The 16,636-nt window shown below is 45.0% G+C and overlaps 1 protein-coding gene across 1 annotated transcript in view; it reads right to left on the reverse strand.

Annotated features, from left to right (window-relative positions):
- SYN2 (synapsin II) overlaps positions 1-16,636 on the reverse strand; it is a 192,363-nt gene that overhangs the window by 25,554 nt on the left and 150,173 nt on the right. Inside the window, exons 6-9 of the mRNA XM_059856135.1 lie at positions 15,819-15,881; positions 13,275-13,417; positions 7,665-7,739; positions 4,071-4,173 (exon numbers count right to left, since the gene is read on the reverse strand). Coding sequence (XP_059712118.1) covers positions 4,071-4,173; positions 7,665-7,739; positions 13,275-13,417; positions 15,819-15,881 — 384 coding nt within the window. The remainder of the gene's footprint in view (positions 1-4,070; positions 4,174-7,664; positions 7,740-13,274; positions 13,418-15,818; positions 15,882-16,636) is intronic.

Below are 16,636 nucleotides of genomic sequence, written 5' to 3' on the forward strand. Positions count from 1 at the left end.
TAGTCACAAACTGAGGCAGATTCAAACAGATTTGGCATTTAAACCAGAGCCATTTGTCCTTATCAGTCTCTTATCACTTGGACAGGTTTTGACCTTGTGAAAATCCTTGGGTTTGTTGCCACAAGGGCACCAATATTGTTGGCCAAAGATGTGGCAACAGAGCACCTCTGGGACTCCCTGGCAGAGCAGCTGAGATCCAGGTGGATGCTTTATATGGTGATTTTTGGGGTATTTTCTTTTCCTTTCAGAGAATACAGTTTTCATTCCTAGTACAAGACTTAATGACAACTGTTTTCTATTTTGATTTTATATAAATGTATCTTAAGAATATTTTGGGCAACACCGACAGCTTTTAAATCCTGTGAGTGACTACAGGAATGTCAGGCTGGCATTTCCCCCCCCTCAGAAGATTTGACAAAGTTTAAACATTCACAAAGCTCCCTGTTTATAAATAGTCTATTTACAGCCTGTGCTAGATTTAAAATCTCACTTAAACCCAGCCAGTTTTTAGTTCAGCATATAGTTCAGCTATTTAAAATATTGGAGTTTCCCACTAAGAGGATTTCACAGAATAAAAAAAGGACATCTGTAATTTATAAAATCAAATACATTCCTTGCAGATGCCAGTAAAAACATGGGTCACTGTGAATTACAGGCACTTAATTCATATCACTGTGAACTTGCATTTTTCTATCAATGTACTTTCATTGCAGTGGCCAGCTCTTTGGGAGGAATTTCTCTTATCACCCAGGGACTGACTGTAAATATTGGTGGGAAAGGTGAATAGCTAAAATTTGGGGTACAAGGCTGAGACTGGCAACACAAAGAAGAGAAATTCTGTAATTAGGAAGGGAAATGGGATTTCTAAAGGGGCCAGAGCAATTATAAGATATCAGTAATTGCAAAGTGATCATGGTGTTTGAGGGAGAAATTCCCACACCCAGCTCTGCTGCTCACCCCCAAGGATTGGGATGTGCTGGGCAGAGTTTTGGGAAGGGCTGGGAAAGGCAGAGCTGGGGAGGTTAAAGGAAGGGCAGAGGTAAAGAATCCTGTGGATAAAGTGGGGAAAAGGCATTTCCCAGGATGCTGAAATACAAGAGGAACACAGTGGAGCAGCCAGGGGCTGTCAGTCTGTCAGTGCCCAGGGAGTCTGGCAGGATAGATGGATCTCCTGAGGGAAAAGCCCAGGAATTCCAGGAGAAAACAGGATCAATGGTAAGTCCAGGGGAAGGGGGAATTAAATCAGGGTGATTTGGGAGGTCCATGCTTGGCAGAGTGGGACCTGGGCAAAACCATTCCCTTTGGTGGGTGAATACAGCAATGTTCCAGAGCAGAAATTATGAGAGACTTCTGAGTTTCTCAGTGATTACAGCTGGATTTGGCTCCCTCCCTGAGCTGAGCAGAGGAATTCTGTCCTGGATGGGAGGACAGGAGAAGTAGCTGAGCTTCTGAAGAATTCGAGGCCAAGAACAGAACTTTCCTACAATTGTGCACAAACACTGTTTCTGCATTTCCTCCGTTGGTTTTCAGTGATAGTTTTCTTCTTGAAATTCTTTCTAAGTCAAAAACACCACCTGGGAGCTAATTTTAATTTAGCTCAGGGCGAAATGAAGCAAGTGGGGAAGACACCTGCAGCAAACCATTTAATCTAAAACAAAATTTGGGAGACTTCTGGGAGGCCACTCTGAAGGATTCTCTTACATTTGTTCTCTTTTACTGCTCCCATCACTACTCTGAGCTTTTATTCACTTTCCCAGAGCTTTGCTTTTCCAAGAATGAAACAATGGGATCAGAAATATAAACAATGCTCTGCTCCTTCTAGTACTGAAACCTCAGAAGTGCTAATTTTAAGAGGGGAAAAGCCCTTTTTTTTAAGAAGTTAAAAGCTTAATGGACCTTGATTTGATGTCTCCTGAGGAAGAAGAGGGGAGACAGTTAAATAGCTGCATGTTGCAGTGATGTGTTAATAAAAATCCTGTTTCTACAGCTTGTCTGATGCCTGGCAGCTGAGAACTCCCATTGAGAGGGAAAGAAAAGACACCAAATGAAGAGATGAGGCTGTTGCACATAATCAGAACTTGGCCCTCATCCTGATCCACCTGACAGCCCCTCTGCTTAGCTGAGCCACCCTTTAATTAGTTTCATTCCTCCCTAGGAGGAGCTGGGAGCCAGTTCCTTGCAGTAGGACAGGAAGAACCCCTGTGTTCCTCTGGAGGAGGCAGTTTCTTCAGGGAGCACTACCAGGTTTGGAAAAGGCAAAGTTACCTCTTACCTCCCCCACCTAAAATCTGCAGAGAGCCCAAACCTCCACAGAACAACACAGGGGGTTTTGGGCTTGAATAATAACATCACTTCAGTATTTTGTCCTCTTCAGCAAAACTGGAGCTGGAGAGCAGAAAACTGGTCTGGATAGCTGAAGAAGACTTGGGTAGAATTCTCTCCTAATTCCCATTCCCTCCCAGGGTGGGTGACACAGACCCATGTCCTCCTCATGGAGGTGACCCTGGCTGAATGAGCCAAGTGAAAATCAGGAGGAACAAATTTGCCAGCGTTAGTTCACTCACCATGGAATCTGTGTGTTCCTTGTCAGGTGAGCTCTGCAGGATTAAGGTGTCAGTGGTATCCAAGCCCTCATTTTTTCCTCATTTTTTCCCTCATTTTTTCCCTCATTTTTTCCCTCATTTTTTCCTCATTTTTTCCTCATTTTCCCCTCGTTTTTTCCTCATTTTCCCCTCGTTTTTTCCTCTTTTTTTCCTCATTTATTTCTCATTTTGGGTGTGGCATTCCCATGGAAACAGGAGGCCACAGCTCCCAGGATGGAGCTGCAGCCCAGGATTTTTTTGGGCTGCCTGTCCTGCTCAGCTCTCTCGAGTGCACCATGCACGTGCCAGCCTTAATAACTTTTATTTTCCCCTGCTGAAAGGACACAAAAAGAGAAAATTCTCCCTCTCTTGCTGCAGACGATTTTCCACTCCTCATTGTAAAAACTGCAGTGTAAGAACTGTTGATATCCTAATTTTTCCAGATGTTCTGGTGGATGTGAACTTTGCAAACAGCCCCACATTTCAATGTCTTTCACAGATTCTTAATGTCCTTGCTGATGAGCATTCCCATCTCCAGGACAATTCAGCTGATTCCAGACAACAGCAGGAATTATCACACTTCCCTCCACCCTTTTTTTTTCTCCTTTTAATTGCAAGGTCTATTCTGCACCCTGATTAAAATGCTCTGTAAAGCCAGCTCCTGATGGATCCTGCAGCTCTGAGAATTCTGGGCTTTAGAAATGATTTCTGACTGTGGCATGGAAAATCAGGGGATTTGTTGAGTAGCAGTCTCAGTCCATTGCAGAATTTGCAGTGGTTGTTTCATTTTTTTAAAAGCTTTCCCTTTTTGCTTTATCAACTTTTTTTGGAGTGAGGAGATTCTGGAGATCCTTGCCCACCTCCTGAATAAAATTCTAGGAACGTGGAAGGTGCTGAAGAAATTGTGATAGGAAAGTGATGATGACTTGTTTTATGGCTGCATAAAGTGATATTTCTCCATAAAAATCTCAAGGGAAATGAAAAACTTCAACTTTTCAAAATTACCTACAGCAGAAACTTCTGATTCACGAGGATTCAGATCTTCAGGGCAATATTTGGGCTACAAAAAAAGTAAAGTTGTTTCCACTTCATCCTTAATCTCCCCTTCCAAGGCAAGGTATAATTTTTTTGGGGTTCCCTTGGGATGTTGCTATCTATAAACCTTCCTGGAAAAGCTGCTGAGGCTGCTCAGGAAAGAAATCATCAGTGTTGGCAAACTGTGCCATCCACATTTGGCTTTGTTTTGCAGTTTGTGTACATTTCCTCCAACACCAGAAGACATTCCCATCCATAGGGTTACATTTTCCAGCAAGTTTTGCCACTAATTTGGACCTGTGGCTTTGTATCATGATTGAAACAGTGCTCAAAAATACACAGCCTTGCCTGGAACACAAATAAGGCAATGCCCAGCTATCAGAAAGGTTCTTTCCTTGCCTGTTTGTAATATGTAAAGGCAGATATTGAAAAAAAAAAAGCGAGATGTCTTACCTCAAAAATATAATCTTTTCCATCCTTGCCATGGACAGCTTTAACAGCACAGATGTCCAAGCCACCAAATATTTCAGAACAGGTGTCAACCCAAAGCTTGTACCTGTTTCACAAAAATAATTTGCTCTGTGAGTTTCTCATCAGGTTTTGATTTTCTAGAGGCTCACCTAAGAATGGATTTAATATTACATTCACCCTAAATTCAGAATTTTCACTACATTGGATGGGTCTGACTCCTGTATCAGGAAAATTAGTGAGAGGCTCCATCCTAGATCGTGGCCCAACTCTTTTCTAAAGGAGCCAGGCTGGTTTTAGTCCTACAGCATGGAGCAAAAGGAGAAACCCAGGCAGGAAAACCCTTCAGATGATGCAGAAGGACCAGAAATGTGACATCGTGGGGGTAGTGGAGCATGCAGACAAGGGTTATGTTCTTCGTGTAGGGTTATGGACAAATGCAGCCCAACTCAAGTGGAACTTAAATAATTCCAAGGAATTCTACAACTCCTAAAAAGGCAATTTCACACAGAGTTAGGCAGAAAAATTCTTCAGTTTATTTTGTAGTGTCATGGTAAGAGACTGGGGGTGGACTCTTTACCCATCCTACTAGCAGCAATATGATTTATTTTCATTTTTTCTCCATGAATAGAGAGATTATCTGACCAACAAGGGGGTGGGCAGGGATTTATTCAGAAGAAGAGTGAGGCAGTTCCTGTGATTGCTGTAGCACAAGCTCTGAGAGCCCAAAGGCAAGGACACCAAAGGCACTGGGAATGTTCAGTGACTCCAGCAGGGCTGGGCAGGGAGGAAATGATCCTGGAATGATGCACGGTGATGTCACCAACTGAAGGGCATGATTTGCTAAAACACCTCCAATTTTAATGCATTAATTTATGATGAGTTTTCCTCTTGGCTCACTGTTGAGTCTAAAGCAGAGCTATTTCCTCTTCCAGCCCCTCTCCTGCTCCAGCCCTGATGATGGATTTGCCACCTCACAGTATTTTCCACAGAAAAAAACCCCTGCTGTAATAAACAAAGGGTCTGATTTCATTGTGGGATCAAAGGAAATTCCTTGCTGGGCTGAGAGTCTGATTCATGTATAAATATCTTCAGTAACAGCATCCTTTCCAAGTAAACTTATTAAGTCCCATTCTTTATATTTTCTTATATCAAATCTGTTCCAATGGAAAAGTTTTTCTTTTAAGCAGAACACAAAGAAATTGATTTGAAAAGATCCTGATGGTAATATCTTAGCAATGAAAATAATTTTTTTTTCCTGTGAGAAACATGGTTTTTGTCCAATATTAAGAGGGTTTTTTGGATGCCTGACAATTTCAACATCTGTAGATGCACTGGCTGACTGGACTTTTTGCATGCACTTGCTTATAAATATTTTTTTTTATTTTTGGCTGTAAAATATTGTGTATCTTAGAAAGTGACAGGGACAACAAAACTTGTCTTGAACAGTAAATATCTGGACTCGAAGTGGAAACAAAACCAGGACATTTGCTCTAAAACACTGCAACATCAATCAGATTTATGGAAGTATATTTAATAGACCATCTTCTGCCAACAAACACAGAGCTGGAAAAATCCATTTGGAAGGAGAGGTTTTGGAGGGAGCAGCCTGGAGTGTTTGAAACCCAAGGCTTGCACAGTAGGTTTGACAAAAGGTCATGGGCCCTCTTTTCCCAGAGCCAGGGGGAGCAGCAGCAAGGAAGGAGAAAGATAAAGGATAAAGATAAAGGATTGGTCCCAGGGGGCAGTACCAGGTGTGCCAGGGGAGGTGGGCACAGCTGGCACAGCTCTCTGGGCAGCAGGAGCTTTGGAACAGGGGTAAATGAGAAACTGTGACCCCTCTCCCTGTCCCTTCCTGCCACTCTCTTCTTTCTCCTGTGAATTTCTCCCCTGAGGTTTGTGTTCAGGCAGCAATGGCCACCAGGCAGTGCTTTCAAGGCACTTCCTCCCCATCCATGGGTGTATTAAACCCAAAATGCAGCAGATCTGATGGGTTTTGCTCTGCTGTCAACCTGCTGCAGCCCTTCAGAAAAGTCTCTTTTCCCCTGTGTGCCCTGCTCTGCTGTGAGCACTCCCAGAAGAGCAGGGCTGTGCCTCACCCCCTTTCTCTCATGAACACATCCACCTTTCCCGTGCTTTTGGCCCCACCAGCACGAAGGAAGTTTGGTTTTGTTGGCTGCTGTATCAATGGGAAAATCCCCATTCTGCTCTAACTGACTTCACTGAAAAACAGGAGCAGGGACAGAGCTCAGGGAGCATTTCCAGCATTCCCAGCAGGAGCAGGGCCAGGGGAGCACTTCCCATCCTGTGGCCCTGCTTTCCTGGGGGCACCAGTGGAACTTGTGTGTTCCAGCCAGCCCACGGGCTGTAATTACAGAGCCCAGAGCTCGCTGAGCCTCCCCCTCCCGGGGAACACATAACCTCACTTTCTGCAGGGAGGTGGGAGGGAGTGAGAAAGAGAAAATAATGTGGCTGCAGGCCATGCCCAGAGGGGAGATCAGTGAGGACACAGTCTAGACAGGGCTTGGACAGGAGGGAGCTGGAATTCCCGTCTTTCTTTCTTGTTTTCACCTTTCCAGGGCAGGCAATGGTTCTGTTCCTGTGTCTCCCTCAGCTCGTGAGAGGCACCGAGTTGTAGGTTCCAGGCTTTACAAAAAAGCCCCAAACAAACGACCCCACAAACCAGAACTACTGTTGAACTGTAAAACACCTTTTAAATTCCACTTTCACTGCACAGACTTTATTTCAGCTTCCACTGGTGGCAGCCTTTGGAGAAGTTGAACGGCTGAAAATCCACAGCCATTCAAAAGCCTCTGAGATTTTGTTTTGCAGGGAAAAGAGGTTTATGGGTTGTGGAGCAAATGAGGGGGATTGAGAAAAGAGTTCTGAGCTTCAAAGTGCTGCTGCATGAATGTTTTCAACTGGACTGCAGGAATTATCCAGGATAAGAATGGGAAAGAAAAGGAAAAGCACAGTAAACCAAAGTACAGAGCTGGAATGATGGCACAGGGGAAATAAAGCTTCAGTGTATCCCAGCAACAGGGGAAAAAGCCTCACAGTGCACTTCAGTGGAAATTTATAAAATGAAAAGTAAGGAGTTTGGGATTGAAAGTAGAAAAGAGAAATGGGATTTAAATAGGCAAAATGGGATTTAAATAGGCAGACTGGATTGCTTGGTTATGTAGGAGATTGGTAGGATGTAGAAGGAGGAAAGTTCAAAAGAGGTGTGAGACTGGTGGGTAAGAGAGGGCAAATGAACCAGGAGAAATGCCTGACAGGTTCATCTGGGAAATTCAATTTTCTGATGGGAATTCCAGACATTTTCTAGGAGCAGTTGTGGATGTAGGAACCCAAGGGCTCACGTAGCCCCCAAGGCTGTGAGTGAGGGTGGGTAACTCTGAAGCCACGTGGAACTCCTGGCTCTGCTCTTTCCCCTGACTGAGGGATTCCTTTCCCCCAGGTGAACACAATGCATGCACTTACTGTGACTTGTGTACCAACAACGGGATTCTTTAAAAATCACCTTCAAATAGAACTCTGTTAATTTTTAAATTACCTTTTACACGAGACTCCACTTACTTATCTGACATAGCAATTTGTTCCAGCATGGCAGAGCCCGTGTTTGTCTTCCAGTTCCCGGATATGGAAGTTCTCCTGAAAGGGGGAAAACATTACAAAGGCAGCCAGTGGTTTCACATTCCCATCAGCAAATGCCTCTGCTTTCCCCATGAGTGCAGCAGCAGCATTGACACCTTTTCCCCAGCTGGCAGCTTGTAACAGAGCATCTGAACCGTGAGGGGTTGTGAGAGCATTGTCAGGAATGCACTTTGTGCTGGAGGTACAAAGAATGGCTGGGAAATTTCTGTTCCCCATTTATTTGTTTAAGTAGTTTTCTAAAAGCCCAGCCTGCTTTGATGAAGGGGCAGTGTTAGAAATGAGCTGGTGCCAGCCACAAAGGCACTGAACTATCTGTAACACACTGGCACTGCAAAGGGAAATGTCAAGGAGCTTCAGCTTCTCCTTCCAAACCCACCCCACTGTGTCCCAACACTCCAAAAACACTACATTAATGTTTCTAACACCTCTGAAGAGATTTCAGGTGTGTTTTGGAGCTGGATTTTGGTTTCTCCTCCAGTGTGCACTCTTTGCTATTTACTGATATAACCTAAACACTCTGTGTCAGTTCACCTTCTTCTATTTAACCTCTAAGAAAGAAAAAACCCATGTAAAGTTTTTTTTCCTCTGCAGACCTCAGGAGTGCTCCCAGGGCTGGGAAGATTACTGCTCTGTGAAAGCTGAATGCTGTACTGGGAACAGGCTATGGATACAAGTTATGAAGTGTTTCCAGTCTGTAAAATCAAGGGAACATCTGCAATGCATTAAAAGTGGATCAGGCAGCAGCCAGAGCCCTCTCTCCATCTCCCATTAAGTTAATTACGAGGGTCAGTAGCAATTGTGGGGGAATGTTGACTTTTCTCTGGGACCCTCAAAAAATTGAAAGCATAAAGTTCTTCTGTGATGCCATGTCCTGTGTTGTGGAGAGAAAAGAGAGATGGGAAGGGAAAGGGAAAGGGGAAGGGGAAGGGGAAGGGGAAGGGGAAGGGGAAGGGGAAGGGGAAGGGGAAGGGGAAGGGGAAGGGGAAGGGGAAGGGGAAGGGGAAGGGGAAGGGGAAGGGGAAGGGGAAGGGGAAGGGGAAGGGGAGAGGAGAGGAGAGGAGAGGAGAGGAGAGGAGAGGAGAGGAGAGGAGAGGAGAGGAGAGGAGAGGAGAGGAGAGGAGAGGAGAGGAGAGGAGAGGAGAGGAGAGGAGAGGAGAGGAGAGGAGAGGAGAGGAGAGGAGAGGAGAGGAGAGGAGAGGAGAGGAGAGGAGAAGAGAAGAGAAGAGAAGAGAAGAGAAGAGAAGAGAAGAGAAGAGAAGAGAAGAGAAGAGAAGAGAAGAGAAGAGAAGAGAAGAGAAGAGAAGAGAAGAGAAGAGAAGAGAAGAGAAGAGAAGAGAAGAGAAGAGAAGAGAAGAGAAGAGAAGAGAAGAGAAGAGAGAGAAGAGAAGATACTTATTGAGTGCTGTAAGGAAACCTTACCCAGCAAAGAGGTTGTGTTGTGATTTCTGCTCAGTTTTTAAGGTGGTGTTTATATACATGTGCCTGTTTAAAAATGAATAATTTCAGGCTCATTACTACTCCACACATTTGGCATCAGAGGGAAAATCCCACAAATCACATTTCAATCCTCTTGCAGATTTCTCACAGGAATTCATCAGAATGCACCCTTTTAGGTGTCTTTTAGGAAGGAAGATGTGACGAAATCATGGGAAATAGTTATCCTGAAGCCTTTTAGCCAGTATTTAACTCAAGATGCTCAGCTGCAGTGATGGGATCTCAGCCCCACTGACTGGAGAGGCAAAGATGGCCAGATTTAAGCCCTATTTTCCCTCCACACTGGGAAAAGCTCCTGCAGAAGTCTCCAAATGGATGCTTGGCTGGCTGTGGGGATGCTGCAGGGGTCAGAGCAGGGCTGAGGAATGCTGTGGACACTGATCTCCTGAGATCCCAGCAGAATTCACTGCTGGGATCTCAGAAGATTGTGGGTTTGACACAGATGAACTGCAGAACGAGAGATCACGGTGTACTACCCACCCAGACACCCTGAGCCCTAGAGAGGATTTCTGTAATTATATATATGAAACATGTAGGTTTCCCACCCTTCTTCACTTCTGATAATTGCCAGGAGCCTTTCACATCATTGTTTCCTCCTCTTTAACCAAACACTGAACAATAAATAAAACAACTCCTACACCTTTAAGTGCTTTACACTTAGGATTAACGTGTTTGTACTCGATTTGGTCTTTGCAAGAAGGAAGAACTGTTTTTAGAATTGCTAAACAATTCATAGTACCTTGAGCTTCCCCTTTTCCAACACCTTCCTGCTTTATTTAGTAGCATTTGCAGTATCCAATCCAAATTGCTGGGGCAGGGACTTGTCATCAGAAAAATATGTAGAAATGTCTGCCTACTATTCTTGGGTAGGCAGCCTGCTCTGTGGTTTGATGCTCCAGCACTCTTCCTTTGCTTGATGTGCTTTACTTTTGGTTTATTGACCTTTTGATCAAAGAACTTCAAGCCTTGGACTCACAGTCCTGCTTTTGGAGGGGAGATTTAGATACAGAGCTTTTGTAGTTCTGTTTTTCTGCATGGTGTGTGACCCTTTGAAACTGGATTTCCTTGAAGTCAGCTGAACGCTGCCCGGGTGCCCAGGGCAGTTAAGTGTGTGTCACACAGCCTCCAGAGGGGCTGTGGTATTTACAGGGATCCAATCCTGCTTTTTTGGCCATAATCTCTACTGACAGACGATAAGCACCAGTGTTTGGTGACTCATGGATCCACTTAAACCACAATTTCCCACAGAATTATAAACCCAAGGCTCTTAATAACTCTCTTTAAACTACAAAAACAAATGTTCAGCTGGTATTTTTTTGTGGTGGCTCTCTAAGTGCTCTGTTCCTGTGTCACAGAGCAAAATGAGAACCAGCTGTAGAACAATATTCTACTGACATCATGTATATGTATGTGCACATGAAGAATTCTTCAGACATTTGGTAAATCTTCTCCTTTCCACGCTGCTCTGCAATAATAACGAGTCCGTATTTCATTTTGGTGTGTGATTTAAGTGCATGAAAGAATCTGAAGGAAAAAAAATCACTAGGCTTTTAGCATTTGGATGAACCCAGAGTTTCTGAGTAGAAACTTAAAAATAAATAAAAAGGTAGGAGGAACAGGCTGTCATTTTAACTTATTTTTGCTGTCCCTTAGGCCAACTGCTTCTTCTGCAGAGAAGAAACATTTATGCTTCAGAATGATAAATTTACCGTGGTTGACTCTTCCAAAATTATTCCTGACATTGAACAGCATTTAAATTTCAAGTCAAAGGGGGGAAAAAAGAAGTGGGGCTCTCTTCTACAAAATGCTGTGGTCCAATTTCTATCACAGAGGATGAGCCCAGCGTTGCATCTGGTACCTGGAGCCGTCAAGGGCTGGGCCTTATCCCCAAACTCTGCCCCTGGGAGCTGTGAGAGTAGGAAAAATCAGCTCTGTTTACTTGGGAAGGGGAAAGATAACACAAGGAATCTGCCTGTCAAAGCACTGGCAGGAGAGAAAAGAGAGGAAAAGAGAGAAGAGAGAGGGAAGCCCCATGCGGGCCTGCAGAGTGGCATGGAAGGTGTGTGGGAGAAGAGGGCCCTGGGAGCAGGGCCAGGGCCAGGCTGGGAATGGCTCTGAGGAGAATCCAAGGGCTGAGGGACATCCTGGGGGCTGGGAACAGCTCTGCCATGGGCGGTCAGGACTGAGGGACGGGAAGGTTGGAGCAGGCTGGGAAAAGAGCAGGAGTGGAGCACGGCACGGCCCGGACAGAGGGAGAGAGGGGGCACTGGTGGTGCTGCCACAGAAGTGGGGAGGGATCCTCAGAGAGGGGACAGCAGGGACAGTCAGGGCAGGAGCAGCAGTGTGAGACAAACCCATGGAATTGGAATAAATCTTCCTGGGAAAGCTGGGGGATAACAGCTGTAGCATCTGCTGAAGGTTCTGGAGCCTGCAGGGAGAGGTGGGGAAGGCCCAACACACCTGAGCTCCTCAGGGAGCAGAAATCACAGTCCTGTATCACCAAACCACGGAATATTCCAGAAACCTCTGCATCCCCGTCAGCTGTTTGGGTGTCCTGCCTTGGTCACTGCCCAGCTCACATTCCCAACAGGCTGGTTTTGCCCTGCTCAGTGAGTTCTGGGTTCAGGAGGACTGGGTGTGCCCACCGAGGGTGGGTCTGGCCCGCGGGACCTGGCTGTCCCACAGGACCTGGCTGTCCCACGGGACCTGGCTGTCCCACAGGACCTGGCTGTCCCACGGGACCTGGCTGTCCCACCAGCTCTGGGCTTTCCCGAGCCCCTCACGTGGCAGGGAGCAGGATTGCTGAGCTGTCTGGGGAAGGCCAGACCTTGGATGTTCTTTCCCAAGGAAAACTTCAGTGCCAGGTGAGGGCAGAGCAGCAGATCCTGGTGAGAGCTCCAGAGAGTGTGGCCTTCCAATATCAACCTAAGGAGAAAAATCCTTCCCCTTCTCCCACCCTGGACCAAAGTTTCTATTTCCTCATGGCTGTTCTAAATAATTTGATTCTTAACATCAACCCTGTCTTTTAAATGATGAAATATTTTATGGATTTGCTTTAACCCAACTCCAGCTTCTCTCGGTGTTTATGGTTTGCTTGCAGTTCCTTGCTGATAAAGAACCTGACTGTACCTTACAAATGATTTACAAAGATTTGCTGCTCCCTCCAATGCTCAGGAGCTCCTTGAGAAATATCCCTGTGTCTGGGTGTGGGTGTGGATGTGTAACTGTGCATTTTTAGCCACGTTCTGGTACATTTTCCCTGCCTCAGGATGGTAAGTGTGAGGGAACAAAGGCATAAGATGACCAAACTTGTCACAAAATGAGAACTGAAACGAGTGTTTGTCAGATTACACTGCCTGATAATTGAAAGAGAATAAAAATCTGCATCACCACAGGTACCAGAGCTCAGCTGCTGCACCACAGCTGGTTTGCTGCTCCAGCTGAATGTCATCTGGGAAGTGAAACATCCCCTGAGCCCATCCTTTAGCCATGGCCTTCAAACCAACACCTGGGCTCCCAGGTGGGAAGAGGTTTTCATGGTCTCTGTGAAGGGCTCTGCAAGTTTGGGTTGTTTCTTTGGTGGGTTATGTTGAAAGGAGAGGACTTTGTTCCATTACAGTGTGACAGTACAGGCTTGTTCATGTGAATGAATGCCATCCAACTTATCCTCAGAGGGGAGAAGAAAAATTTGAAGAAAATTTGGCCTTAAATTGATGAAAAGGTAGGAAGAAATCTGAATTAGCAAGTCCTCTATGCAACCAAACCCTCTTCCATCTGCTCTTTCTTTAAATGAAAACAATGAACACAAGTTAGCAGCAGAACCCCTCTGGCAGGCTCACCTGGTGTCTCATCCTCCTCCTCCCAGCCACAACCAACAGATAAAAAGAATTTGAACAAATCCAGAAAGTCTCAAATACTCTTTCCAGAGAGTGTGACAAGGGAGGCACCATCTCAGAGACTCACCCAGCACCCTTTCATCTCCCTGGTGCTTATCAACTTCGAAACAAAAGCAGGAAAGAACATAAGGATTTGGCTCACATGTATGCCTTGTAGTTACTGCCTATTTTTTGGATCCTGATGTCATATTTGGAGTCTATGAAGGGCTCAGTGGTGGCGTAGGTCTGAGTGAGTGCTACCACGCTGGCTATGTCCTGAAAATCGTAGTGGTTGTCTACCTTGATCTGGAGCCATCAAGCCACAAGAACACAGCACAGACAAAAGAAGAAAAGAGCAATTAGGAATAAAATGTAGAATTGAGTTGCAAATGGCATTCATGAGAAGCATGGTTGTGACAACATTAAAAAAATCCAATATTTAATCTGATTTCTAGGTTCTGTAACATTCCTGCTTTAAAACATCTATTTTTCTAGGCAAAATATTACCTGCTCATTTGGAGAAAGCAATTTGCAGGCACTGGAATTTCATTTTCTATTGTTTTTTTTTGTTTTATTTTGGTTATTTTGTTTGTTTGTTTTTGGTGTTGGTTTTTTGGTGGGTTTTTTTGGGTTTTCTTTTGTTTTTTTTTTTTTATTTTATATTAGTCAAGTATAGATCTTCAGGCCTCAAATTTTTTTTTTTTTTTAGGTGTGACATGCAATTCCAATGGATGTAGATTCTTCTGCAGTGGTTCTGTAATAGTGATAACTGATTACATGTGGAGCCCACCAGGAATTTTAACATCATCCCAACAGCTTTTCCCATGAGGGAGGAGCTGAAGGGTCCTGATATCCTGGGGAGGGCAGGAGCACAGAGGGCTGGCTCCAGGCAGCAGATTTTATTCTCATTTTCCCATCATTCTCATTTTCCCTCTGCTCTTAAGGAGCGAGGCTTTCCAGGGGTGGGATTTCCAGGGGTGGGGTTTCCAGGGGTGAGATTTCCCAGCTGTGGAACACTCTGCTGAGGTGTGAGTGACACTAAACCATCAGCTTTACACCTTGAAGGACCAGGGGCATGGACAGGTGGGGAATGCTGATCTAGGGGAGAGGAGAAGGAGATTTTGGAGGGCAGAGGGAGGACACAGACATCACCTCTGGACAGGGAGGGTAGTCCCTGTGAGGACTCAGAGCTGGGCAAGCAGGAGTGAAAGGGGCTGGGGAGAGAAGCCTCCCTGGGCAGGTGGAGGACAGGGAAGTGGGGCTCTGATCCAAAGGGCATCTCAGAGTGGTGAGGAGCAGGCAGGCTCAGGACTGCCCATGCTGTCCAACACGACAGCTCTTTGCAAGCCAGCACACCCTGGTTGCTTCTCCTTCTCCTGGGACTGGGAAACCTGAGGGCCACGGCTGAGAGGGGGCACAATAAATGGAATTTGGTGGAGATAAAAGCCTGAGGTCTAAGTATTTGCCCCCAGCTCTCAGATGGAGAAAGACACAGAGTAATTTGCCATCTGAGAGCCAAAAACCAGACATGAGGTCTGGTTTCACCTTGATTTTCTGAAGACTGACTGGCCTGTGTGGGTTTAAGTGGGACCTCTGGAAACGCTGCTGCCAGCAGTGCCCTCAGGGAGGGCTGGGCTTCCAGGGGAACCTTCCTTTGCTCTCTGATTGCATTCAAACTTGGAGGGTTTGAAGTATTTCATAGCTAAAAGGAAAAATGATTTCTAGACATTTGATACGAGGAACATTTCTGTACATTCTTTCCCCTTTTCTCTAAATGAGAGGTGAATATCCAAAGTACAGCATAAACATTCTGACACTTCACATATGCAACCCACAGAAAGTGCAGTTTAATTAGTGGTGCACTCTGCCCTCAATTCAATTGGCTGCTGGACTTCCAAAGATTTACTAAATATGACACAAAGCAAAACAGCCATAGGCAAAAAATAACATACAGTACAAGCTGTAATTAAATCAGTTTTCTATCTGAAAATAGTGGCAAATATTATATTCATGGAGCTTTGGAGATTCAGGATGATAAATGTAACAGTTCTCTGATTAACTGATTTAAAATCTAACCACTTCTAGCACCGAAGTGTTTTCAGTGAGTGGAGTTACCCTGCAAGGACTAGAAGTTGGCACTGATAGCAGTGAAAATGGGATTGAAATCCTCTCCCACTGGCCCTGCACTGTGAGATAAGTGACACCAAAACATCTGTACTCACCACTGAAATGCAATTACTTTGGAGAAAGAAAGCAGCAGTTATACAGAGGTATGGAACAATCACAGACAAGACATCAAGATAGGAAATCAACGTTCAGTACCAAGCTGAAACCAACAAAGAACCAAGGCAGAACCTTCCCACACTCCCAGCTCCAAAAAGTTGGATTGTGCAACAGACCTTGACTCTTGAAGAGTTTCAGTGCAGACAATACATTAACAAACAAGGCTTTGCTGGCAGAAAGCATCTCAACACAGTTCAAAGCACAGCCCACACAGGGCAACCCTCAAACTGCAAAGGCCAAGTTGTAAAAGCACCTTGGGCATGTTTCATTCTCTAGAGAGAGATGCTTTCTGAGCATGGACAGGCAGAGACTTGCAAGGGGGGATCCAGGACATAGATAAAGGTGAAATCTCGGGGGAGGAAGGAGCATGCACAGGTAAGGGACAACCCCCAGGCTCCCAACATGCAACAAGTAGCATCTGCACCTTTCCCATGCCTGAGTGAGCATGTCCAATCTTCACAACGACAGGAAAGGTTGGCATTGTCAGCTGGGGGAAACAAAACAGGAGCATTAGAGAAGAGAGCCACCACGAGATCAAACAGCATCATTTAGGGGAACTATTAAAGTGTGATCAGAATGGGGCCAGAGCTGCTCTGGCCATGTGGAGCCTCAAACTGTTCATCCTCTGTGTGCTGGTGGCTTGCTGGGTGTGTTTTCTGAGCACAGTGTTATTCCCAATACAGCCAATTGGTGTTCTTAACTTTCCTTAATCTCAACATTTTTGTATGTCTTTTTACTTCACCTTTTGAACTGAATTTCTGCTGTTTCCTATTTTAAGCTTTGCTTCTGTGTTTTCTGACCCACAAACTCACACTCTCCAAGGCTATAATCAGCAATGAAGCCAAATTAACCACCTTGTCCCCTTCATTTCCACTATTTAGATGTATGTAAATACATTTTCTGGCCACTTATGAAAGCAGTGATGTATAATTCACAAAAACTTGCTTTAAAGGCAGGTCCTAGCTTGTGTTACAGAACACCTGAGTTTTCTAGGGAAGGCTCCAGCTTCTGCCCAGAATGCAGGGAATAATTTGGAATAATCCAAGCACTGAATAGGAGAATATGAAATATACAGAAGCATGTGAAAACACTTTATCCACTGAAATGGAAATGCTTCTGTCTCTCAAAAAGTGGATGAGCGCTTTTACTTCCATCATTCACTTGAAAAAGTTTGAGATGTCCCAGTCATGGCCATGGTTGGCACTGCTTTTTTTTTTCACTTGAAATTTGCATCTCTTGAAC

Source organism: Haemorhous mexicanus, chromosome 11 (genome assembly GCF_027477595.1).
Source record: "Haemorhous mexicanus isolate bHaeMex1 chromosome 11, bHaeMex1.pri, whole genome shotgun sequence".
In the NCBI taxonomy this organism is placed as follows: domain Eukaryota; kingdom Metazoa; phylum Chordata; class Aves; order Passeriformes; family Fringillidae; genus Haemorhous; species Haemorhous mexicanus.